Here is a 24,495-nt window from a genome sequence, read left to right as displayed (position 1 = left end):
GAGCGAAGCGTCGTATCTAGTGTCTTTCCAGGCAAGGTAACAACTTTGGGAGCACTGTGAGTATCGAACTCAGGACCTAGAGGTTCTGAGTCCAACACTCTACCAGTTACGCCACACACGACGTTACGTCATCAATTGCTCGAGAGAAGTATGTTGACTTGATTCTTTCACACTCACTTTGACCAACTTACTAAGCTCAACTTTCTACGCTGATTCAGAAAATGTTATCAAAATTGCCGTACGCGCGTCCGCTAAAGAGATATTTATTTCTAAACATACCACATTTGTTACCGGGAATGGTGTGGGCCTCCCTTCCAACATAGCTCCGAAAGTGGCAGTGAAAGCACTGTCCAAGGCTGCTGAGTCGTGAATTCCGGAAAAGAACGAGTCTCCCCCTGTCTCCTGCGCCAGGCTCTGCAACAGTGGATCGGCGTCTCTACCATAGGCAATCGTATCGACGATGACTTTCTTCCTACGAAGATCTGGCATCACGTCCCGAATTCGCGGGTCTCCATCTTCCTGCCCAGCCGTGACAAGGAGAATGCGGCCACCTTGTGGATGTCCTACAGCCTCTAGTGCCTTTCAAATGAACGGGTTGAGAATATATATTCGGTATGGCTATGTGATGGAGTCGCTGTACGCTGTGTCGACGAGTGACCTAGATACAGCGGAGAGACTCACACGTAGGGAGTCCAGGACAGAGGATGACCCATGCCCTTTGTTAATAGCAACTCTGTCAGCTTGCGTCATAAGCTAACGAAAATCGGTCTAGTAACTCTACTATTCCCTTGGATGTAGAAATCTGTCTTTATTGCATGGGTACTACTGGAGCGTTGTCTTTCCTTCGGCGAGCATCCCACTTCTGACACCACGTTTAAGGAGGCGGAGTCTTAAAGAGTGATCCCAACTCTTTTAACCACCCCAAAACTAAAAACAGGACATGTCATGGACATTCCTCTGAACTTTTTACTTCCCAGGAATGGGTCTCTCGCGGGCACTTTTAAATTTTTAAAAGTGACTCCGTCACACAACAAGCTAGAAAGAGTCAATGTATTGCATTCTGTACCAAGGTCGACTTCGGTACATTGACGGTGCCCTTGGTACAATCTATAGACATTCTAATCGTACATTGATATTCCATCAACAATATCTTAAGTTAAAGGTGCAAACACACATGCACAACCTCAAGACGTAACCCCCGTCGGTAGTACACCTTTTTCCAAAAGCAGATAAAAACGTGCAATCTATCCTGCCTACAAGAGTTCGGAAATCCTATACCTCCATTAAAAACTATGATTATTGAAACGCCTTTACATTTGCATAATCTATTCACTGTTATGTGCACAATCCATAACTTGCACATGTCAGCAATAGCAACGTCTGTCATTTACCACTTAGATGCATTATATGACCTTCGTAATGATTATGAAAAGTATGTACTTGTTTGAAACATTTGTATCTGCCAATATTCAACCAGCTATAGATTATATGTATTTGCGTCATACTGTGGAAGAAATGGAATTTTTTGAAATTCTTCACTATATATGACAACTAAGTGAAATATCTTAATGCTATTGTGTTCTGTTTATGCTACATGGCATTCCAAATTTTGTGAACATCCGCTGTTTTTTACACACACACACACACACACACACACAAATGACGAGCCATACCTAGATGACAACCGAACGGCAATCTGAAAGCTTGGAGTGGTTGGTGTGTATTAAATTTCACATTCGATGGTCACATATGTACCTCGGCGCGTGCACATTTTATTGGTGTTGGCGTAGTGAGAGTGATTCTTGATACAGGTATTTGTTGAAGTCTCCTACTGACATATTTTGACTATCTATGGAATATGAACCTCGACTCAAACTCTTACCTCGATTCCTTTGAGGAGACCACACCCATGCATGTGCCACCGGAGGATTAAGAGGAATCGTTGCAATTAAGCTGTCGCGGACAGCCGTAGAGTTGACCCTAAAAATAGATACAGACTATTGATATGTATATACTGCAGTGTTGTAATATCTCAAAGCGTTGTATTCCCCGGAATAAGAAGTTATAACTGAATAAAGAGACTCTTTTTACACAGCCATTGTTTTATTCACACCGACGTTTCGGTGACCGTCTGTCACCTTCTTCAGGGCAATTCTGACTGGTTCACATTGTACTGCAGGACAGGTGTCGCTGCATACAGTTCAGAAGTTATAACATCTCAACGCGTTACGTGTACCAGATACGCCACACCAACGAAACAGACACTAATTGTCATCAAATGCTCAGATGATTAAGGTAACACTTATATGATGGATGCACCGCAAAAAAATGTATACATATACTAGCAAAATACAAAACAAACTTCAAGTATGTTATACCTCACTACTGGATGGGTTAGTATAGCATCACTGGAGAAGATGGCGATGCCCAAGGAGGTACCGAATGGTACTGTATAACGGATGAACCTCGTTGCCACCTGACTCAACCGGCGGATCGGTTCGCCCTGCAATAATGCAATGATATTTAGGCTGATAATCATCTGAGTGTGTCATTAATAATCATAAGATTACAATGATAAACCTTCTTCCAACACAACCCTGCAATAATATTATATGGATGACATCAGCGCGCTCATTAATATTCACCTGATTTGTTTTTTTTTCTTCTTCGGGGATGGTCAGATAGACCGAAATTTCCAAACATACTGTGTTGTAGCCTAATACTTGTAGAAGTAACTCTACGGAGGTAGCCATGACTGTAGATGTAGAAGTGAAACTTGTTGGATAGTTGTAAAAGTGAAACCAATATTGCAGCCATGAATGTAGTTGCTAACTTGGCGAGTGATATCAGAGTACCACACTTTTACTACACTAGTTCACTTCTTGAATACAAGGATGCATGTCTTGTTAGTTGTGATGACACGTTTTGTTACTTCAACTCTTGTTACGACGTTTATAGTGACAAGTTTAGAAATTTAGCCATCTTGTTTTTTGTACCCATCTTGTTTTTTTCACTTGTTCCTTTCACATCTCATTATTTTTGCATTCTGCATAGGATGTCATCCATAAAATTTACTTGCTCATGGAAGCTCATCTGTTATGGTAATAATCTTAGTACAATGCTAAACTTTCTTCCAACTCATAGTTATGCACGGATCAGTTGCTGACATCATGCCACGTGTTAATGTGTTAATAAGATAACGTTCTGAAGTGATTGGTCATCAGTATTGATCCTAAAGAAGGCTTCAGTGGTCGTTGAAAATTTGATTCGAATATACCTTTGTGTTGAAAGAAAGTTTAGCATTGTACTATGGTATTTAACCTGGTGGTTAACGCTTCTTTACAGTGGCTAATTTTTCAACAGATGTATAAGTTCAATCTAATCTTACAAGTTTAGGACAATGTGTTCAATTTATATATATGCTATCATTATGCTACCAGTAAGATGTTTGGAATGTCCATAAACGTATCTGATATCAGGAGAAGAGCTTCACAACAGAAGTCAGTTGTACATTCATATCTAACAAGAATTTACTTAGTAGGCAGGACAGTTTAACATGTGAATAAAGAATTTGGCATTTACATCATTTAGAGTATGATACTAAATAAGCCTTCTCACACTAGTTACCACGCATGCGCGGAACTCTGGGTAATATGTCAAAGTTGAAGGCCCTCAGACGTCAACAGTCTCGTCTCTACCATTGTTTCGATTTTTGTAACAATGTGCGGAACGTAATGGCGCCTGCAAAATGGCGGAATGTTGATTTTCTGGGGCTGTCAACTTTGACATATTACCCAGAGTTCCTGGAGGAGGGGCTAATAGTGCCTACACCAACTTTGACGTCATATAGCTCCCAAACGGCTTGTGCTAGAACAACCAAACTTGGTGACTTTTCCTAAAAATATTATTGGCAACAATTTTCTGAAAGACAAATTTTCCCAAAATTACTAATTTTGGTTTCAATAATGGAATTTTAAGATTTTCTTGCTAAACTAAACTTCTTTCATATATCTTTAATATCTAACACATCTTAGTTGAACATTAATAATTAAATAGTCATAACTTATGCTAATGAGATGACGTAATTGGTCAAAATCCAAAATGGCCGAATATATTATGATGAAAAGTATAACCAGCTTATTTTCACTCAGATTTCATTAATACTTGGTATTTTCTTGCAGAAAACATTCATGTGAACGTTTTCAATCCATTTTCATCGGGTTTTAGCGTTCTATGTTGAAAAAAATGGATCTTAAGACATTCAAGGTTGATGATCCAAGATGGCGGATAGCTAAGCTACAGATGACGTCATTTGATGACGTCATTTTGATGTCGTTGCATCGGCGTTTGACAACAAAAGTCTTATAACACTGAAATTTTGATAAGAAACCTTTATTGGTAATTTTATGTGTGAAATATTTAGGTATATGGGAATTTCCCCTTTTAGCCGAAAAAATCAATTAATGACGTCATAATTACGTCATAATGATATGAAATTTCAGGAAGTAGAAAACTCGACGAGCACAAGTCCCCCTCCAAATTTGGCGATCGTACAGTAAGCCGTTTTGAAAATACGAAGGGGGGGAATGCCAGGGAATGCCAAAAAGCCCAGTATGGATAGGGTTAACCCGCGCATGCGTGTTAACTAGTGTGAGAAGGCTTATTGAGCAGTTACCTCCATGGTTGCCGACATATCCAAAACCAGGACTCTCCTGGGTTCACTCTCTTGCAACATAATGAAGCTGGGTTGTGTAGAATCGACTGCTCTAGGAGGGTTGGCACCACTGGCGAAGTCTCGGTGTTTGTTCATGACGTCCCAGGTACTTTGGTGTTGGCACATGGCGTTATGCACGTTGGGCGCCTCGCGGTTATGGTAGGACAGCGGATCTCCGTCCGGGTCACTGTGACAGAAATCGGTCACCTACAAATGTAAAAATGCATGGTTGTGAATTGTAAATAATCTCGAGCATGACACCTAAACCCTATTGAGAAGGGGGGGTGAGGGCTGCGCCAACTTTGATGTCGCATAACGCCAGAACGGCTCACGCTAGAGCCACCAAAGTTAGTGAGGTTTCCTAAAATTTAGTTAGCGACAATTTTATAAAGTTTGAAAAATTTTCCATGTTTGCTGTTGCCATGGCAACCGTTTGTTGACAGGCACTTTTGACTAAAATCGCTAATTTCGGTTTTAACAATGTATTTTTAACGTTTATTTGGTATATTACTGCTTTTTCTTACATAAATAAAATCTTAAGTTATGTAGAATATTTTTTATGATTAATTATGCATAAATTTTGCTAATCTGATGAGCGTCACGAGCCAAAATCCTAGATGGCGGACCGTATGACCAGATCAAGAATAAGTAGCTTATTATCCCTAATAAGTTGTAACTACCACGCATTTTTCATCCAAAAACGTTTAAATGAACGCTTTTAGTCTATTTCCATTGTCTTATGGGATTATTTATCGCCAAAAATGTATTTTTGACAATTAAAGGACGCGCACATAAGATGGCGGAGCGCAAAAGGTATGTTATATATATGCATGGCGTCATTTTATGACGTCATGCTGACGTCATTGATGTTGCTATTGGCAACATAAGTCGTAATAAACATTATTATTCTGTTATCTACAATTGCTGTTACATTTTGTAGCATACCTTGAAGTTTTATGGGAATACCCCCTTTTCACGGGTCCAATTAACAAAGTCATATTGATGACGTCATAATTGCGTAATATTACGTCATCGTTGCGTAATTTTTTTTAAAATCGTCACATATTATGTCTGCATCATTCTCTAAAAATGTGGTGGCCATATGATAATATGTTTTAGAGTTACAGGAGTCAGAATGGGTGGGCCTGAAAAGCCCCCTCCCCCCGGTCCAGGGATGACAAAATTAGCCTGGTCTGGATATAGGGTTAAGACGATCAAAACGTCAAACTATTCATCGATTTATAAGCATCTGGTAGAGCCTAGACCCATTTGTTGAAGTGTATAAGAAAAGGTAAGAAATATTTGTGGCGTTTGAAAAGTGCCAAAACTGGTTAACCAATTGTGTATTGTAAGGGGAATTCCGGAACTACCGTCTGCGCATAAACTACTTCTACATCTCTGTGTTCTGTAGATTATTATTATTGGGTGGTCCGACTACTCTCTTTTCGAAGCAAGATATTGCGAGAATCTTACACTAGGTGGGGCTGAATTCGAATAACAATGGTCTGGAGCGACTGCCATTCGGCGCTATCTGAAGTGACCTCAATACGACAGTAATTGTCAAAGATGTGGCCATTGGTCTGTATGGTTTGAACCAGTCACAGTAGGAAGGGCCTCTTCTTGATAAGTGTTTTGCGTTCTTTAACGTACTCGAGATGTTGCTATCTACTCTTTTCAAGTCGTGTTAAGTGTCTATCCTAAGAGCGCAAGATCGGTGACATAACAACGGATTCGAACCCCAAACCTATTGGTTATTAAACGCCCTACCTTAACGTTAAACGAGAAATTAGAAGAGACAATATCAGGAGAAGACTCACTTCGGCAAGGTACTGATAGCACATGTAAGATCCGGTCGCTTCGTTGATGAAGTGATAGACGTTGAAATGGCAAGTTTCCTCGTAGATTCCAGAGCTATGGTTCATCCGACAGGTCCAGGGTAAACCGTTGACAATTTTTCTGGGGTTCCCTGGAATCTTGGCGGAACATTGGGTGGGTTTGATGCCCCCTGTCGACGCCATGTAGAACCGTGGGTAGCCCGGACTAGAATACTCGTCGAACACACCCCAGCGAAGGTGGCCCCATTCATGAAGAATCGTTTTACCTAAGGAAGCCATAAAATTTGTTTTAATCGTGTTCTTGACTGGATTCGTCTTCTGATATATACTTTAGAAAAAAAGACAGAAAGCTTAATTCTATAACTGTAAGAGAATTGCCACTATAGCACGATTGATGTACACGTTCACTTGCCTAGCACCCCCTATTTTGTTGTTTGGGACACACTGACTTATTTAATGGATGTCATCCGTGCGTGCATTGGTTTTCTCCTGTTCTTCAAAGCGACAACTGTGTCCACATGTCACCCAATAGCATCCTAGGCCAGTCAGGGAATTATGCTTGCCAGGGGACCTGCTCTCCATAGTAAGGGGTACATGGTTAGGGCATGGGGCCACAGTGCCATTGTTTCCTCTTTTCTCCAAAATCTTGTTGGAGTTTGTTATCAATTTGCATGACGGCTTGCAATATACATGGTGTTTACAAATTCAATCTGAAGACAACTTACTGTAAGGGCCCCAGTTTAGTACTGCATGATGCATTTTGACCAGGTAGTCAGGCGTGAGATGCATGAAGTCGCCTGGATATCCGCATCCATCCTTAGTCGACACATAAGGTGTGTCCGGACGCACACGTGGGTTCGACAGGTCAACTCTGAAAACAAGGTTCGTTGCACAAGGTTATTTTTCAATTTTTTCAAATTTTACAATTGAGTTTGAAACATTGAAAGATAAGGAGGAAATATACTATTCCGTTAGATACTTTACGGAACCTGTAATGCCATGGCAAAAACAGATTAGCTTCAACGATACCTAGGCATTGTTTTACGTGTTTTCAAGAGTCACTGATGAAGAATTATTCTACTGAGCTACTTATAGAGAGGCCCACACACAAAGTTTATCACAATTACCATTTTTAAAAGGCTGGACTTAGGTAGTACAAAGTAAGGTTAGCACAAAGGTAGTACAAAGTAAGGTTAGTATGTTTTGAAAATTTCCCCCGTCTACGATATCGGGAAGGTAAAAAACTCGGTCCTCCAACATGCTTCCGAGAGCAATTTTGCCCCACAGTTAAGCATTGAATTGACAGTGAGCCCAAGCCTAAAATGTTTTTTTTTTAATCTTAAGTCGTAGAAAGGTGCTATTAGCACCATTTGATGAGGCTTATGGACCAATCACCATAATCAATAAAGAAATTGACAGTATTAGGCTAATTTCTGCACATTTTATGTCAATTAGTTTCCCAGTATATTTAACGATATAGCATATCTGACTGATGAAGAATTCAAACATATATAGCCAAGAATGTGAAAGCACTGAAAGGTAGTCTACCTGATATTAGCCCGCTCGAAGGTCTCGGTTCCGGCAAGCAAGTATTCCTCTTTCTTGGACCATGTCTTCGGGATAAGGATCTTGATCTCTTTAAAGAAAGCGCGGTTTTTGGTGGCACTGTACAACTCTTCAGAAGCCTCCGTGAAAACTTCCTAGCCAAGAGATTCAGTAAAAAGGGAATGAAGTCAGCACAGTTGCGATTCTAAATTCGTTATTAAAAACAGTGGGGTTCAAGTACCGCCTACCGTCCTTGCCAAGGAGCTCTGAGCATTTGTGGCGACACCGGCAGCGTGCTTGATTTGTAATCCGGGTTCGATCCCGGGTGTCGGCAAGTTTGTTTCTTTCTGTTCTACTCGCCCCTATTAGAGTAGAATATTGTTTATAACTGTTCATTGTTACTTGTATACCTCATATGTTTACACCATGCACTTGCAATTTGCCCTCGGGCATGAACTTTCAAATAAACTTCTTATTAAAATTCATGTCTCCCAATTATGGATTCTTTGTCTTTCTTCGAACACGGAACCTACGTAGCTTTAATCAAACAATACTTAACCACATCCATTCAGCATTCTAAAGTTAAGCGATAGCTACAATACATATGACGTCAGTTTATGACGCCATTGTGACGTCTTGTTGACAGCAGAATTCAGATGACTTAAATATTCACAATAAACCATTTATTGTTCCTTTTGTTAAATACCTCGATATATTATGGGAATTCCCTATTCAGACCGAAATAGCCAATAAAGAAAACTTAATGACGCCATAATTACGTCATCGTACATAATAATGAAATAGAAATGATAGGATTTATAAAACGTAAAAAGCACATAACACCTTGCAGATTTGGTGATCGTACAAAACGCCGTTTTGAAATTATGAAGAGGGGCTGCGAATGAGCCCTCCCCCAAATGCAAAAAAGGCCTGTCTGGATAGGGATAATCATAATCAGACTACATGCGACCATGAAAGTGTTGAGCACTTGTTCCGGCGCGTATTGTCGTGTCGTATCTCCACTTAAAGCTATACTACGTAATATTTGACATCACAAAAAGTAGATTTGTCTGCCATTTCTTTACATAGTAAGCTAAATCTACACTTTAGCATTGAATACCAAGACTCAGTGAGAGAAGTTGCAACATCAGTGCATCATACAGACATGTTTAAGGAACGCATGAAGGACACATTCCTCTCTGAATGGAGACAAAAAATAAGAAACAACAATAAACTCAAAGTGTATTCTAAAATAAAAGCTCAGTTTGGAATGGAAAACTACCTCTTATCTATGCAAAACAAAAATTTTGTGAATAGCATTACCAAACTGAGAATAGGTACACACTGCCTCGAAAAAGGTCGCCACCATAATATACCAACAGATCAGAGACTATGTCCTTCATGTCAAGATGATACTAGTATCAAAGATGAGTATCATTTCGTTATGACTTACCCTGCATACAATGAAGAAAGACAAATGTTAATGCAATCAATCACATGTATGTCAAATATATCTCTACCACACACAAGTGGTGACATCTTCAATGTACTTTTATCATGTCATGATTCCATATCTATCCACCTAGGTCAATACATTTATCATGCCATGCAAAAAAGAAACTGTACCATTCCTAAATGGTTTTTGACAATATTATGTCACATAGTAGAATAGAAATACTCATATATGTAACTGTTCCCTTTGTTACCTACCTACCGTATTCCACTCGATATAGTCCACTAGCATTGTAGTAACTGAAAGTGTTGTGATATAACGTATATGTGTAGTATTAGAATGTAACTTTTATTGTATATACATTGCCATACATTGTCACTGATGCAAATGTTGCGCAATAAACCATCTATCTATCATGTCTACAAACTGTGATCTTCCTACATGGACCTCAATGCTTCCTGGGGGAAAATGCCCATATCTGGCTTATCGCTGACTTGCGTGCCTGACTGCACAGTGGGGTGTCTGATGACAGTTTCGCCATGCTTTTTTGTAAAACGTAAACTTTGCAAGATTTCTTGCAGTTTCGAAGGGAATGTAACCTCAGCTTATTGATACCCTACAAAATATACTAAGTGCATGATTATATCCTATAGATCTGAAGTGAAAAAAATTGAGTGTTTTCAAAGAAGAGGATTTTCCCTGTAGCCAGCCGGAGTGTGATGAACTCATTACCCTACCCCCTAGGGTGCCTACTGGAGGCCTGAAGTTGTTGTTTACAGCCAGGAGGGTCTCGTTCTGAGTGGTCACTCCAAAAAATTACGTAGTATAGCTTTAACACGGATGAAATACTGTTTTTCGTTTAAATGTTTGCGGTGCTTTTATTTCAGTGCCGATCTTTCCATCGCGAAATCATGTCACCGCGAACGTGCTTTCGTCGTCTGTCTGTTTTTTGCATGAAGTCATTTGCTACGAAAGATCAGAGCGACACGTGTGTACGCGGTGTGTGAGTAGTGCACACGCCGGTGTAAGCAGTGCGCGAGCAGTGCACACGCTGGTGTAAGCGGTGAGAGAGCATTACACACGCTGGTGTATGCAGTGCGCGAGCAGTGCAGATGCTGGTGTAAGCAGTGCGCGAGCAGTGCACACGCTGGTCGTGAGCGGTGAGCGAGCAGTGCACAAGCTGGTGTACGCAGTGAGCGAGCAGTGTACGAGCTGGTGTGTGTTGTGCGCGAGCAGTGCACAAGCTGGTGTAAGCAGTGCGCGAGCAGTGCAGACGCTTACAAGTGTGTGTTGTGCGCGAGCAGTGTACACGCTGGTTGAAGCAGTGCGCGAGCAGTGCAGACGCTGGTGTATTAGTAGTGCGCGAGCAGTGCAGACGCTGGTGTGTGCAGTGCGCGAGCAGTGCACAAGCTGGGGTTTTATGAAAGAGCTGGGTTGTCTATCTAACAGGTCTGTCTACCTGGCCTGTCTGATTTCTACTATACTTAGACCACCGATCCGCGGAGCCTGGTAGAGGCTAGCACGTAGCTAAGCAAGCTGAATTTTCCCGCGGGTATGTGATTCAGCGACCGCGTGTGACTCCCAGTGGGTGGAAATTGATGGGCGGGCCAGACCATCAGAAAAGATTGGTGGTCAAGACCTTTCTGATGAGTGCGAGTATATTATCGCCTTTCGTTTTTTGCTTGACGATTGATGAGCGACCAAACAGTAAACAAAATTGTGTGACCTGTCATAATTGGAATATGATGCAAGATGAAAATGTAGGAGATCTCTAGCTTCATTTCAGAATTCTTTTTGTTCAATAACGGTTCAGCCAATCCTCACATGGTATGGGAATCTTTCAAATGTGCAGTTCGCGGCCAGATACTTAAATATTCGTCTTGGAAGCGGAAACAAAGTAAAAATTCCGAAGCACTCCTTACCAGTGAGATCGACAGCCTGCAGAAAATATTAGACGCATCCCCAGATAGTGACATCTTTCATAAGTTACAAAGGAAAAAATATGAACTAGAATTAATTTACCAAGCAAAAGCTAATAATTTGATCGTAAACAGAAGGGCCAAATTTATGGAGCAGGGAGAAAAATGTACGAAATTTTTCATGAACTTAGTTAGTAGATCGAACAGTCTTCTTCGTTTCACAACCTGACGACACTTGTGACTTCAGATGGATTGATCTTCACGGAGCCTCAAAACATTCTGCAGGAGCAAGTAAAATTTTATGCTGACCTCTATGCGTTCGAAAATCCTCCCATGTCTTTAGACAGTGAGGTATTCTTACCCTTTTTTCCAAAGGCGACCCCCGTATTATCATCTGGGCAATGTAGCAGTTGTGAAGGTTTGATAACTGAAAAGGAATTGAAATTAGCTGTCGAATCTTTTTCTAGTGGAAAGTCTCCAGGTCTTGACGGACTCCCTACTGATTTTTATAAGACATTTTTTAATATCTTAAAACAACCAATGGTAGACTCATTCAATTACTCCTTTCAGGTGGGGCATCTGTCTGAATCCCAAAACATTGGTCTCATTTCTCAAATTCTTAAACAGGACCCTACTGGACAAGATAAAAACCCCACTATTATGAAAAACTGGCGACCTATAACATTACTAAACTGTGATACCAGAATTTTATCAAAGTGCATAGCCTTGCGCATGAAAAATGTAATCTCAAGCCTGGTTTCATACGATCAGACAGGATTTGTACAAGGACGTAATATAAGTGACAATATACGAAAAATATTAGAAATCATAGAATATTATGAACTTAACGAAAAGCCAGGTTTAATTTTTATTGCGGATTTCCAGAAAGCATTTGATAGAATAAGACAAGAATTCATTCTCAAAGTGTTAAGATATTTTGGATTTGGAGAATCCTTCCTGAATTGGATAAAGATCTTATATAAAAGTGCGGTTAGTAAAGTAATTAACTATGGGTATATCTCTGAATCATTCCCCCTCACCCGTGGAGTTCGCCAGGGCTGCCCACTTTCTCCTTATCTTTTTATTTTGGGTGTTGAAATACTAGCAATTAAAATCAGAAGTAACAATGAAATAAAAGGTTTAAATATTCATGGCATCGAAACAAAAATCTCTCAATATGCAGATGACTCCAATTTTCCACTCGCTCCAACCATTGGCTCTCTTAACGCCCTTACCAGCGATTTAGATCTCTTTGCGTTGCTGTCTGGTCTAGTTCCTAACTTTGACAAGTGCGCTGTACTTCGTATTGGTTCTCTAAAATATACAGACTTCTATTTACCCTCTCCTCTGCCCATTCGATGGACAGATGGACCTACAGAAGTTTTAGGTATCCATATTCCTGTAAACTTTAAAGATATTGTGTCAATCAATTTTGACCGAAAATATATGAAAAAGTAGATAAGATTTTGAATCCCTGGAAAGAAAAAGCACTGTCACTCATGGGGAAAGTCACACTGGTAAATACACTTATAGTTTCACAGTTTATATTTTTATTGAGTTCGCTCCCGTCTCCATCGTCAGCTTTTTTCGACAAATATGAAAAAAAGATTTTTAAGTTTTTATGGCGTGACGGACCCGAGCGAATTAAGCGAAAGACAATGTATAATGATTATGATCAAGGTGGATTAAAACTTCAAAATCTGCGAGCTGTCGATCTCAAACTGAAGGCCGCCTGGGTGCCAAAACTACACAAAAACGAAAATTGGTTTTGTTCTAAACTACTGTCCTTCTCTAGTCCTGTTCTTAGAACCAGTACGTCCCCTTTTGCACAGCTTAAAACGAATGACTTCGAAATTTTGATTATTAACCGACAGGTTATACAAAGCTGGTTGAAATACCAACTACGCCCCCCAGAAAATAGCATACAAGTCAAACAGCAACTCCTTTGCTTGAATTCACATATTTGCATAAGTGGGCGACCCCTTTTCTCCTCAGCCTTCCTCAATAAAAAAGTACTTTTTGTAAACGACATTATTGACGCTGAGAATAATTTTTTATCTTTTGACAATTTTGAAGTCAAATTCGGAGATGTCTGTACAGCTTATCAGTATCGTCAACTTTTGTCAGCTATTCCTCCTCAATGGAAACATTTTCTAAGACAAAGCTCCTCAGCTGAGCTACGTGTTTGCATCCCTGCCTGTAGAGATGTAACCTGGCTACATAGTAAAAATATTAATAAATGCCTATATGCTTTCTACATGAATGAAGCCAGATTATGTGAAACTTCAGACAGGATACAGTACACGTGGGAAGACTATTTCAACTGCCCAATACCATGGCAAAAGGTTCATAGCCTAACTTATAAAATTTCCATTGACTCTAGTGTTTGCATGTTTCAACATAAACTATTATTCAAATACTTGACCGTGAACAAGACCTTATACACTTGCGGTTTGAAGGAGTCGCCCATATGTGAATATTGTAATGAAGATGAAGAAACAGTCTTCCATCTCTTTTTTCATTGTAGAGTTGCTACACGTTTCTGGATGCAAGTAGAAGACTGGTTTTTCGTTAATACTGGGGAACATTTAAATCTAAACCTTTTCAAAGTTATTTTTGGTGATTTGAATTGTCGGTGTCCAGTTTCTGCCAATATAATTGTCCTTCTTGGCAAACACTTTATTTTCAAGAACCGTCAACACTCTCTTAATCTACAAGCCTTTATTTCATATATGTCATACTTCCATAGGCTAGAATATATTATAGCAAAAAGGATGGATAAGATAAAAGAACACTTTGGTAAATGGGGGAAAATAGCTTTATCGTTAAAACATAGTGAATAACATAGTACAATTTCTGTTTATCATTTCCTTGTTATATCCATTTGTGTACACTTCTATAAGTTATCCTCATTGTTCTCTGGTTTTATTTATTTTTTTTTTGTTTGTTCCACATGTCCTTTCAGTAATATTGCTCTATGTATGATTGTTACATGTGTATCTTGTATTTGAAAAATCAATAAAAAGATTGAAAAAAAAAGATGAAAATGTAATATCTAACAGACAGAAAAGAACAAAGAAAATGTAGAAAACATTGTTATTTACTACTGTAATCTGTTTAACGATCTGTGAAATCTTTGGTCGCACTCGCAGCTTATAGTGGAACAATTGCCCATGCCATCATGCGTGTCATGCCATCTACTGGTTTGACTCGTTCCCTGATGACAATCCTGTAGTATGATGTAGGTTAGTCCTTCAGATTTTGTAGAGAAGTAAACTTTATAGTGACATAGTGCGATGTGACTGCTTGTACAGCATTTCATATTTGTAAAACTGTAAAGTGGTGAGTAAGATCACTGTTGTACGTTAACGTGATAAAGTTTTTGAAGACAAAAGGGAAAATGACAAATAAGATGTTTCTCTGTTCAAATACAATTCAATCTCTACAACTGGATAAAAAACGGATATTTACTTCCGGACGTTTCGACTGACATCCATCACGACTCTTCAGCGTCACTAGAATGAACTAGCAGAACAATTCCATACAAGCACAGCTAACTAGAAAAACTGGTTTAACCACTAAATCGTTAGGATTAAATGCAAAAGTTACTCAAATGTAAATCATGTTAGCATAGTATCCTATGGTCAGACGACACCTTAAGGACGCTCTGAACAAGTGTGGCTACAGACAATGGTCTTTCAACAAAGCCCTGAAACCATCTCATGAGTCCAAGAAACCTTCAAACAGTAAGCCACTCGACTAGAAGAAGAAGACAGTGAATGCCTCAATCCCGTACATCCAAGGAGTATCAGAGAAACTCCGGCGAATCCTACAGAACTTCAACATTGCTACGAACTTCAAACCCCACTCCACCCTCAGACAGAAGTTGGTCCATCCTAAGGAACGATGTAGTGGTTAAACCAGTTTTTCTAGTTAGCTGTGCTTGTATGGAATTGTTCTGCTAGTTCATTCTAGTGACGCTAAAGAAGAGTGATGGATGTCACTCGAAACGTCCGGAAGTAAATATCCGTTTTTTACCCAATTGTAGAGATTGAATTGTATTTGGATTTTGCTTACCTGGATGTCTACCCTTCAGAAACGTAAGATGTCTCTCTGGTACAAATATGAAACAAAGCTGTATTCCGAAAAACAGAGAAGGGGGGACAGGGAGAGAGAGAGAGAGGGGGAGGGAGGGAGGGAGAGAGAGAGATGGAGAGAGTGGGAGGGGAGGGAGGGAGAGGGAGAGAAAGAGAGAGAGAGAGAGAAGACAGAGAGATGGAGAGAGAGGGGGAGAGAGAGGGGGAGGGAGGGAGAGGGAGACAGAGATGGAGAAAGGGGAGGGGAGGGAGGGAGAGGAGAGGGAGAGAAACAGGGAGGGAGAGAGAGAGAGAGAGGGGAGAGAGAGGGAGAGAGAGAAAGAGAGAAGTTCACCATTTGTAGCGTCTTTGTGGCATAAAGGTTCTGGGTTCTAATCCTCTGGCTTGACCAGTTGACGCTGTGGCCCTTTATAACGATGACACAGGACCGGCGGGGTTGCGTATAATACCGCTCGCAGAGACATAACGAGGTAATAACGCCGTACATCGTACGTTTGGGGAAGATAGTTAAACTATATAAGGATGCTGTCACACGTGCGTATATATTCAAGTTCGTATATATGAGGTCCGGCGTACGCAATGCGCAGCGCATACGCACTAGCCTAACTAAATCGGTTGATATCGGTTGAGAAAATTCATATAAAGGAAGTCAATTGCTGGAGGTCACAGTGAAATACATAGAAAAATGTTGTTTAAATTTCGGGCAAGTAGACGGTTGAATCGGGCAAGTAATTTTTTATGTACATGCCAAATAGGACAAGTGAACTTTAGAAAACTTGTCCAACCCTGAAATGCCGGCAAGATGCCAGGGAATTCCAACCTAATACAGACAGCTGTTGATCATGTATATGTTATTCTGTCCAGAATGATTTCATGGGGCACGGTGTCGAACGCCTTTTTCAGGTCCAGAAATAAATGTACCTGTCAACTGCCCTCTGTTCATGTTGTCTAGGATCGTGTCGGTCACATAGCATTGACTAATTTTGTTGTGGTGGAATGTTTCGGCCTGTAACCTGATTGTGAAGGCTTCAGGATGTTATGTTCCGTAACAACCCCGGGGTTCCAGGTAAAACTTTACCTGGCTTGGTGGAACCCCTCTTGGAATGTTTTCACACTGGGCGTGGAGGGGGCAATTAGTCAACAATAAGCGTATTCGCAATTACCGGCGCGAAATGCATGACGGGTAAAATCCGCCATTTTGGGAGATAACTTGCCAACCCAGTGTTGCGTCACGCGTGTGTAGTGTCAGCGTTTGTTTAAGGAGATGGCGCTCCGCGCCGCGCCGTGCGGCGCCGCAGGTGTTCCCACCTGACAGGTACGAACGCACACCTGTTCTAAAGAAGATTCTAGAACTGTCAGTTAAGAATAAAGATAATTTTAAGTTTTTGAAGTCTGGTGTAAGACGTGTGTTTGTGTTTTACTGACAGTATATGAAGTAAGTGGAGTTTTTTTTTTCATTTTCGTTCCGGCCGTTATGGATGAGGAGGCGGAAGTTTATACACATGAAGAGCTAAGACACAGGACGGTTCTTCATAGTTATACTGCTAATTTGCTCATGCAGTTCTAAAATTGATTGGTTCATGGCAGTTATAAGCTGATTGGTTCCTGACAGTAGAAAAAGAAATGAAAAGAAGACACCAGCAAGAGCAATTTTTATCCATATCGGGAAAACATAATTATTGTGAGCTCCTACTGCTAGTTTGTTAGTTTGTCTGTTCGATAAATCATTTCCCATTACACAAGCCACTTCATGAACAAAGGCAAAAGTAAGATCCCGTTGATTTTATTCAAAAAAATATGTTCCTACATCACCACCAGTATGGCAGCATAAATGTACAGAACTCACAACTTAATGTATGAAAAATGTTTGAGAATACATTTGAGGACATGTTACAGAAAGGATCCACTTTTATCTATTACATCTTCATTACATTGTCATTATTATCATCGGTCACAGTTTCCTGCTATCACAACATAATCAGTAAAGGATCATTAAAAAAGTCACTGGCACTCAGCTGCCAGCAATTCAATACAGTTTATCTCTGCCAACTTGAATGGCTTGTATGCCAACTGTTTATTTCACCAAGTCTGGCTGCAGGTTCCGAACCAATGCAGCACAGACCTTGATAATGTCATCTACTGCTGACATGAGTGTTATGGGAAATGTACCCTCCAGGATTTTGAAGTCCTTCAGTCGATTGTTAGCACGCTCTACGCGGATCCTCAAGTTTGCAACAGTTTTTGTTTTCTTTACTTTGTCTCTTGTCATGTGTCGCCTCCCCTATGCTGCTGGTGGTATTTCTAGTGTTGCATTCAGCAGCATCAGGTCCTCCTGGATTGGAAATCCCCTATCTGCCATTATTTTCATAACGTCATTTGGATCAACCAAATCTAAAAAGCCACAGTCCCAGGTAATGAACACATCAGAGGCTCTTCCGCCATAGGTCTTTGAAAGAAAGGAGATGTGCCCATTTGGTGTGATCCCTACAAGCAGCTTTAAAGTATTGTGTTTTTATAGTCATACCATGTGGAGGCTTGTAAGTCTAAAGATCTAGGTCTCTTAATAAATATTTCTGTACAATCAATTATGCATCTTATTCTACTACATTGTTTCTTGAACTGTGGTGGCAAGGTCTTGGAAATTGCAGCTCTACTTGGCCATACTATCAGTGGTTGTAGTGTAACAGACAGGAAGCGAACCCAAGTGTTGGCAATCTGTGAGCAAGAACAGTTTTTTCCGACCATGGGTCTTTCTTGTCAGTGGGAAATGCATAGCTGGAAAGGTTGGGGACAGTTGCATCATCAAAATCCTTTTTTTGTTCCATGTTTTTATTTGGACATGTCCCTGACTTCCTTTTTTTAAAAGTTGATACAAGAAGGTTGAAACCGCCTTGGTTGATATGTTCCATTACCGCAGCCGACCACTGCACACAACCTCATGTTGAACTCCGGCACCTTTAAAAAAGGAAGAAACATTAAAGCAAATATCAACACTTAAACACAAAATACAGCTTTAAAGCGCAATACACTTCAATGCACATTCTACATGCACCCCTCCCCTCCGCCACGTTTGCATAACTTGCAGCGACCTTGCTTGCACATTTATTAAAGTACAATTTTTCAACCTAAAGCACCAGTTTAATACTAATACGGACATCCAAGCCATTTACTGCGATTATTAGTGTACTCGCTGTTGGTTCTTAACATTTTTTTATCTTTCTAATCGAAGTGTTGGTCACAGTACGAAAGCTCCTCAGTCAGTGCAAGCGGGGCCATATCCGGACACGAGAGATCACGAGACAATGACCATATCGGCTTTCATTATTGTGAAGACACAAGGTCGTGCATTTTAGCTAACATTTTTACGGTTTATAACATACGTAGGTTAAAATTTCCTAATTATGTCACACTGGTAACCTTTACAGACAAAAACCTGGCTGTAGTGAGAATGGACAGAAATTCTAGAAGTAAGCGGCAAAGATAGATGGCATCGTGCATGGGGGAGGGATGCATGCGTTATCACTAACTATGGTAACACTTGCTTGGATACCGTCAAAAAACGTACCGTAAATTCCTCTGAAGCGAAACTGAACACGGTGTTTCAGGTACACAGGGTTTAGGACATCGTTGGAACATCAGATCCAGGCGGGTAGCTGCCGTTAACGCCGTGTAGAGGCTAAAAATCTCGACACCTGAACATTGAACCTGGACACACGCTTCCCTGTCGAACGCGACTTGCTTATCTCATTTTTTCGTTGCTAAGGAAATTCCGAGCATGCGTACTGGTAAATGCAAATAGGCTTATAGGGTAACTTGGGGTCAAAGTTCGTTGCTATGTGTTGCTAGGGGGGGCAACACCCACTTCGCGGGGGGTCTCAAGAAATGACTTACGGTCATTGAGGTGGTCTAAGTATAGTAGAAATCGGACAGGCCAGAAACGTAGACATACCTGTTAGACAGCCCAGCTCTATCATCAAACCCCAGCGTCTGCACTGCTCGCGCACTACTAATACACCAGCGTCTGCACTGCTCGCGCACTGCTTACACCAGCGTGTACACTGCTCGCGCACAACACACACCAGCGCGTACACTGCTCGCTCACTGCGTACACCAGCTTGTGCACTGCTCGCTCACCGCTCACGACCAGCGTGTACACTGCTCGCGCACTGCTTACACCAGCGTCTGCACTGCTCGCGCACTGCATACACCAGTGTACGCAATGCTCGCACACTGCCGATACACCAGCGTGTGCAATGCTCTCTCACCGCTTACACCAGCGTGTGCACTGCTCGAGCACTGCTTACACCGGCGTGTGCACTACTCACACACCGCGTACACACGTGTCGCTCTGGTCTTTCGTAATTTGCATAGTCAGAATATTTCATGAAGATTTAACCCTATTCAGACCGGCTTTTTTGCTCATCCCTGGACTGGGGGGGGGGGGGGGGCTTTTGAGGCCCGCCCCTTCTGACACCTGTAATTCTAAAAAGAAAGTGATTGATAATGCCATCCGATAAATTCGCCGACAAAGACTTGCACTCTAACGTTCAAGGCACGCGTACTACGATTTTAAACTTAAAGGTGCAGGGCAATAGGCAGTGTTTCTGTATCTACGGGACCTGAAATCGTGTGGCCGTGGCCGCGTTGGACAGGTGGCCGCTATAGACTATTATATTTCTTAATGCTTAGCTCAATTGGAAAAATCCAAGGGACCGCAAAAAGTGACCGTAACGGCGAGGTGGCCGGTATGCAAAGGTGGCCGCTAAAACAGGTTTGACTGTATTGTGTAACCTCCTCTCTACGTTGTTTTTGAGTTGTACCTACTTCACAAAACCTAAATCAGAATTTTTCACTACCGACAGCAAACCGTAGAAGCCTGACAGAAAGTGTTCTGCATCGGCGCCGCCATTTCCGTTTCCGGATCCGTCATGTCTCTGGTGTTCCTCCGGACTGATCCGGTTTCCTGGGCACAGGACCCGGATGAAGAGAAACTGCATAAGTCAGTAACCAAAAGAATCATTGACTATTTTCAGTATTGTTATGTTCATGATAATGTATTTCGGCCAAATGATGTTTTCTTTCCACTGTAGACATTATTTTGATCCCAGAAAAATACAGATATTTTGAAATCATTTAACCCTATTCAGACCGGGCTTTTTTGGTCATCCCTGACCTGTAATTCTAAAACGCATTATCGTATGGACACCAAATTTTCAGAGAATGATAAAGACATAATATCTGACGTTTATTTGACGTTCGACGCAACGGTGACGTAATATGACGTAATTATGACGTCATCAATTTGACTTGATTGGCTGGAACCGTGAAATGGGGGTATTCCCAGAAAACCTCAATGTATGCTACAAAAATGTAACAGCAAGTGCAGATAACAGAACAATAATGTTTATTACGACTTCTGTTGCCAATAGCAACATCGATTACGTCAAAATGACGTCATAAAATGACGTCATGCATATATAAGATACCAGTGGGGCTCCGCCATCTTATATCCACCTCTTTGAATTTTCAAAAATACATTTTTGGCGATAAATAATCACAAAAGACAACGGAAATAGACTGGAAACGTTCATTTAAACGTTTTTGATGAAAGTATACCAGGTAGTTACAACTTATTAGGGATAATAAGGTAGTTATTGCTGATCTTGCCATACGGTCCGCCATCTTGGATTTTGGCCACGTGACGTCATCACATTAGCATAATTTTTCATAATTAATTATGAAAGATATTCTAGATAACATAAGATTCTATTTATGTAAGCTAATAGCAGTAATATCGTAAATAAACTTAAAAAATACATTGTTAGAACCGAAATTAGCGATTTTCGTCAAAAGTGCCTGTCAACAGACGGTTGCCAAGGCAACAAGAAAAAAATGGAAAATTTTTCAAACATTCTGAAATTGTTCTCAACTAAATTTTAGGAAAACTCACCAAGTTTGGTGGCTCTAGCGTAAGCCGTTCTGGCGTTATGGGACATCAAAGTTGGCGCAGGCCTCAAAAGCCCCCCCCCCCGGTCTGAATAGGGTTAAGATCTATGAACTCTTATTATCTGTAGGAGTGAGGCATATGCGTATATTTTGGATCTGAACACTTAAAACATGAGATTTTGTGGTACGCATTTAGCAGAAACAAAGACGACATCAACCAACCCCTTAAACAACTGCTATTCATAATCAATATCATAGACGTACGTAACTACGTATGATGAATATATATGTACATTTGTATATATAGCGTTGGAATTGACTACAAAGGAGATCCAATAGACATGTGATGGCATCACGTAACATCACGTTAACTCCATACCTCATGGTAGCATAGCGACTCTGTCCCACTCATTTGCATACATATTAGAAGGGTCTCGAAAAACAACCCTGACCCGTCCCTTCTCTAGTGCCCCCCCTTAACGTATACGGTCCGTAGACACCGTACTGTACTTATGTATGTGATTACAAGACACAAAGACGAACCAGAGTGGGACATATGCTCTGTCAAAAATATCGAGAAATTTGTCCCAGAAGATCACAATGCTTACAACACGAGCCTTCTGTATCTTGCTACACACACAGTGTACTACAGTATTGTGTCAGCCGCGACTTTAAAACACCGCGACTTTAAAACACCGCGACTTTAAAACACCATTCGTTTCACTCCTACCACGAAATTATTTTTGAATCGATAGAAGCGGTTCGTTTGGTTTGGATGGATCGTCCAATGTAACCCTTTTTAACCCTTTCAAACACGGTTTACGCAACCGTGTCAAGGTGGCCGAGTGGTCTAATTATAAGGTGCTGCGTTTTGCAGGCGTGGGTTCGAACCCCACTTACAACGAAGTTTTTTCTTCGCTGTTCAACAAATCCCTTTTGATAGAAAATAGATCAATTCAAGACTTCGATGTTTAACCGCCTCTTTTCATGCGATTTTGTTTAACATATCCAGGCCTTTTTCCCAAAATACGCACCCACCGGCCGGCCTTTTTTTACAAGCTTTCTTGTTTCTATTAACACAAATTATGTTTTGTGAACATTGGAGAAAAAGCTCAGATTGCTTATACATAGCCTTCTACTCAAAACATAAAACAACAGTAATGATGACAACAACAACAACATAAATACAAAATAGATAAATACAAAATGGGTAAAAAAAGTTAATTTAGACAAGTTGGTTCTGTATCACTTAGGGGAATCTACACGTGCAATGAATGTAAGTGTGGGCAATATCAAAGCTATTACAAATATTGTTGAAGATATTTATCAGTCACGTATGTATCCAGTTACTATCGATTTTCTTCCAACAGTGACTGTTTAAAAGGTAGAGTACGTACCTCCAAATTTTCGATGTCTGACAGCACATCTTGGAGGGAGAGGTGAGAGGGCAGATGATCTACGCAAGCCTGGCCTAGTCTCGTGTTCTTTCGCGAGATCGAGACTAGGCCATTCTCTGTGACCAAGATGTGCTGTCAGACATCGAGAATTTGGAGGTACGTACTCTACCTTTAAAAAAGTCACTATTGGAAGAAAATCGATAATAACCAAAGCTATTACAGTTTTGTAAATGTGAAAGTGACATTGGCCCTTGTAGCAGTAAAGAACATAATGTTCCTGTAGGTCTACTATATCGGAGAAAGATAATAACAGAGAAATACATTCTTTGGCTGGTATAAAGTTCACAGTTTTTGAAGTACCGCGAAATTATATACCGGCGAATATAAATGATATATTATGACAGGTGTGAAGTAAAGCTATTCAAGTATTTCAGAATCACAAATTCGAATTGGAGGAAAGCGGTATTACTATCAGCTATTAAACTAATTCTGAGATGTAAATAAACTAACCTTCAGTCTGTGTATAATGTTGCCGTCTTCAGGGATGACATTATTAATAGCAATCAACACGTCGGTGTATCCGTTGTTCTGGAGTTTCATCTCGTTTGGTTGGTTCAGGACGGCTTGGGAACACCAGACGATCGCCGACAGCAGCAAAAGCCAGCGAATCGTTATCAATTTGGTCATCCTTGCACGAGAAAGCAAACACCAACGTAACGTGAAGACTTGACTTGCGATGGGCCTACGTGATGACGGGTGACGAGATGGCTTACCGTTAGGGTTGCTGATTCAAATCAAGCAGTCATCGCATTTGAAACCCTGACAGGCCACGATATTGTACCCCAGGGAAAAACATTTCACACCAAGTCCTATACTCGTCTCGGAGTGCCTAGATTCGGCTGACGACGTCCATGGGGTTGGACATTAAATGGAGGTGGGTAAGGTGACAGAGCGGTACCCCCTGCTACCCGTATATGTACACCCAGTATACCCCCTTGTGCGGCCCCACCAATCCAACATGCACCGGGAAGTCGCGCCTCCTGGCGTAATACTCTGGAACCCCACATTTACACATGCTCTGAGTACAGACAATCGCGTATTACTGGTATCAATGAACGAGAATCGCATAAACATGACTTGTACTTACGTCCCTCATTTATTAGATCCTTGTAAAGTACTACGGTATATTCTAGCGTTTGATAGACGTCGCCCTAGTTTGTCACGTCAGGATGTTTCCGAAACGTATTTTAATAAAGGGAAGGGGTCCGGGGGCCACCGAAGCGGGGTCCAGGGGCAGCGCCCCGGTGGGGAGGCCCAGGGGCACGAAGCCCCCCAGAAGCTCTTGCATTTTTATTTTATCAGTTTCTAGGGTCATATTTATGATAAACAATAAACTTTACTCGGCTCAACCGTATTCATAAACATTTGTCCTGTTTGTCATCCTAAGTTGAAGCGAAAGCCGTGCGACTTTTGTTGACGTTAGATTTCAACTCACGCTATATAACGTTGCAGTCGCCGCGTCACTGTCAGACGACCTCTAGCTCTCCAATAGGGGCTGCACGAGCAACCTCCATGGAGGAGCTCTACAG

At 41.0% G+C, this 24,495-nt stretch overlaps 1 protein-coding gene and 1 long non-coding RNA gene across 2 annotated transcripts in view; both read right to left on the bottom strand.

Moving 5' to 3' along the window:
- LOC118407107 (calcium-activated chloride channel regulator 1-like) overlaps positions 1 to 23,853 on the bottom strand; it is a 31,538-nt gene extending 7,685 nt beyond the window's left edge. Inside the window, exons 1-6 of the mRNA XM_035807526.1 lie at positions 23,417 to 23,853; positions 8,098 to 8,249; positions 7,275 to 7,444; positions 6,532 to 6,815; positions 4,676 to 4,921; positions 280 to 579 (exon numbers count right to left, since the gene is read on the bottom strand). Of these exons, the coding sequence (XP_035663419.1) occupies positions 280 to 579; positions 4,676 to 4,921; positions 6,532 to 6,815; positions 7,275 to 7,444; positions 8,098 to 8,249; positions 23,417 to 23,593 (1,329 nt within the window). The 5' untranslated portion in view covers positions 23,594 to 23,853. The remainder of the gene's footprint in view (positions 1 to 279; positions 580 to 4,675; positions 4,922 to 6,531; positions 6,816 to 7,274; positions 7,445 to 8,097; positions 8,250 to 23,416) is intronic.
- LOC118406307 lies at positions 17,454 to 19,290 on the bottom strand. The gene is made up of 2 exons (XR_004830022.1): positions 19,129 to 19,290; positions 17,454 to 18,518 (listed from the first exon to the last, which is right to left on the bottom strand). It is a non-coding gene; the product is annotated as an uncharacterized LOC118406307 (long non-coding RNA).
- Positions 23,854 to 24,495: the final 642 nt, after the last annotated feature.

The sequence above is a fragment of the Branchiostoma floridae genome, chromosome 19 (assembly GCF_000003815.2).
Source record: "Branchiostoma floridae strain S238N-H82 chromosome 19, Bfl_VNyyK, whole genome shotgun sequence".
Lineage (NCBI taxonomy): Eukaryota > Metazoa > Chordata > Leptocardii > Amphioxiformes > Branchiostomatidae > Branchiostoma > Branchiostoma floridae.
Note: the sequence above shows the minus strand (reverse complement) of the source record. Positions and strands in the feature narration are given on the sequence as shown.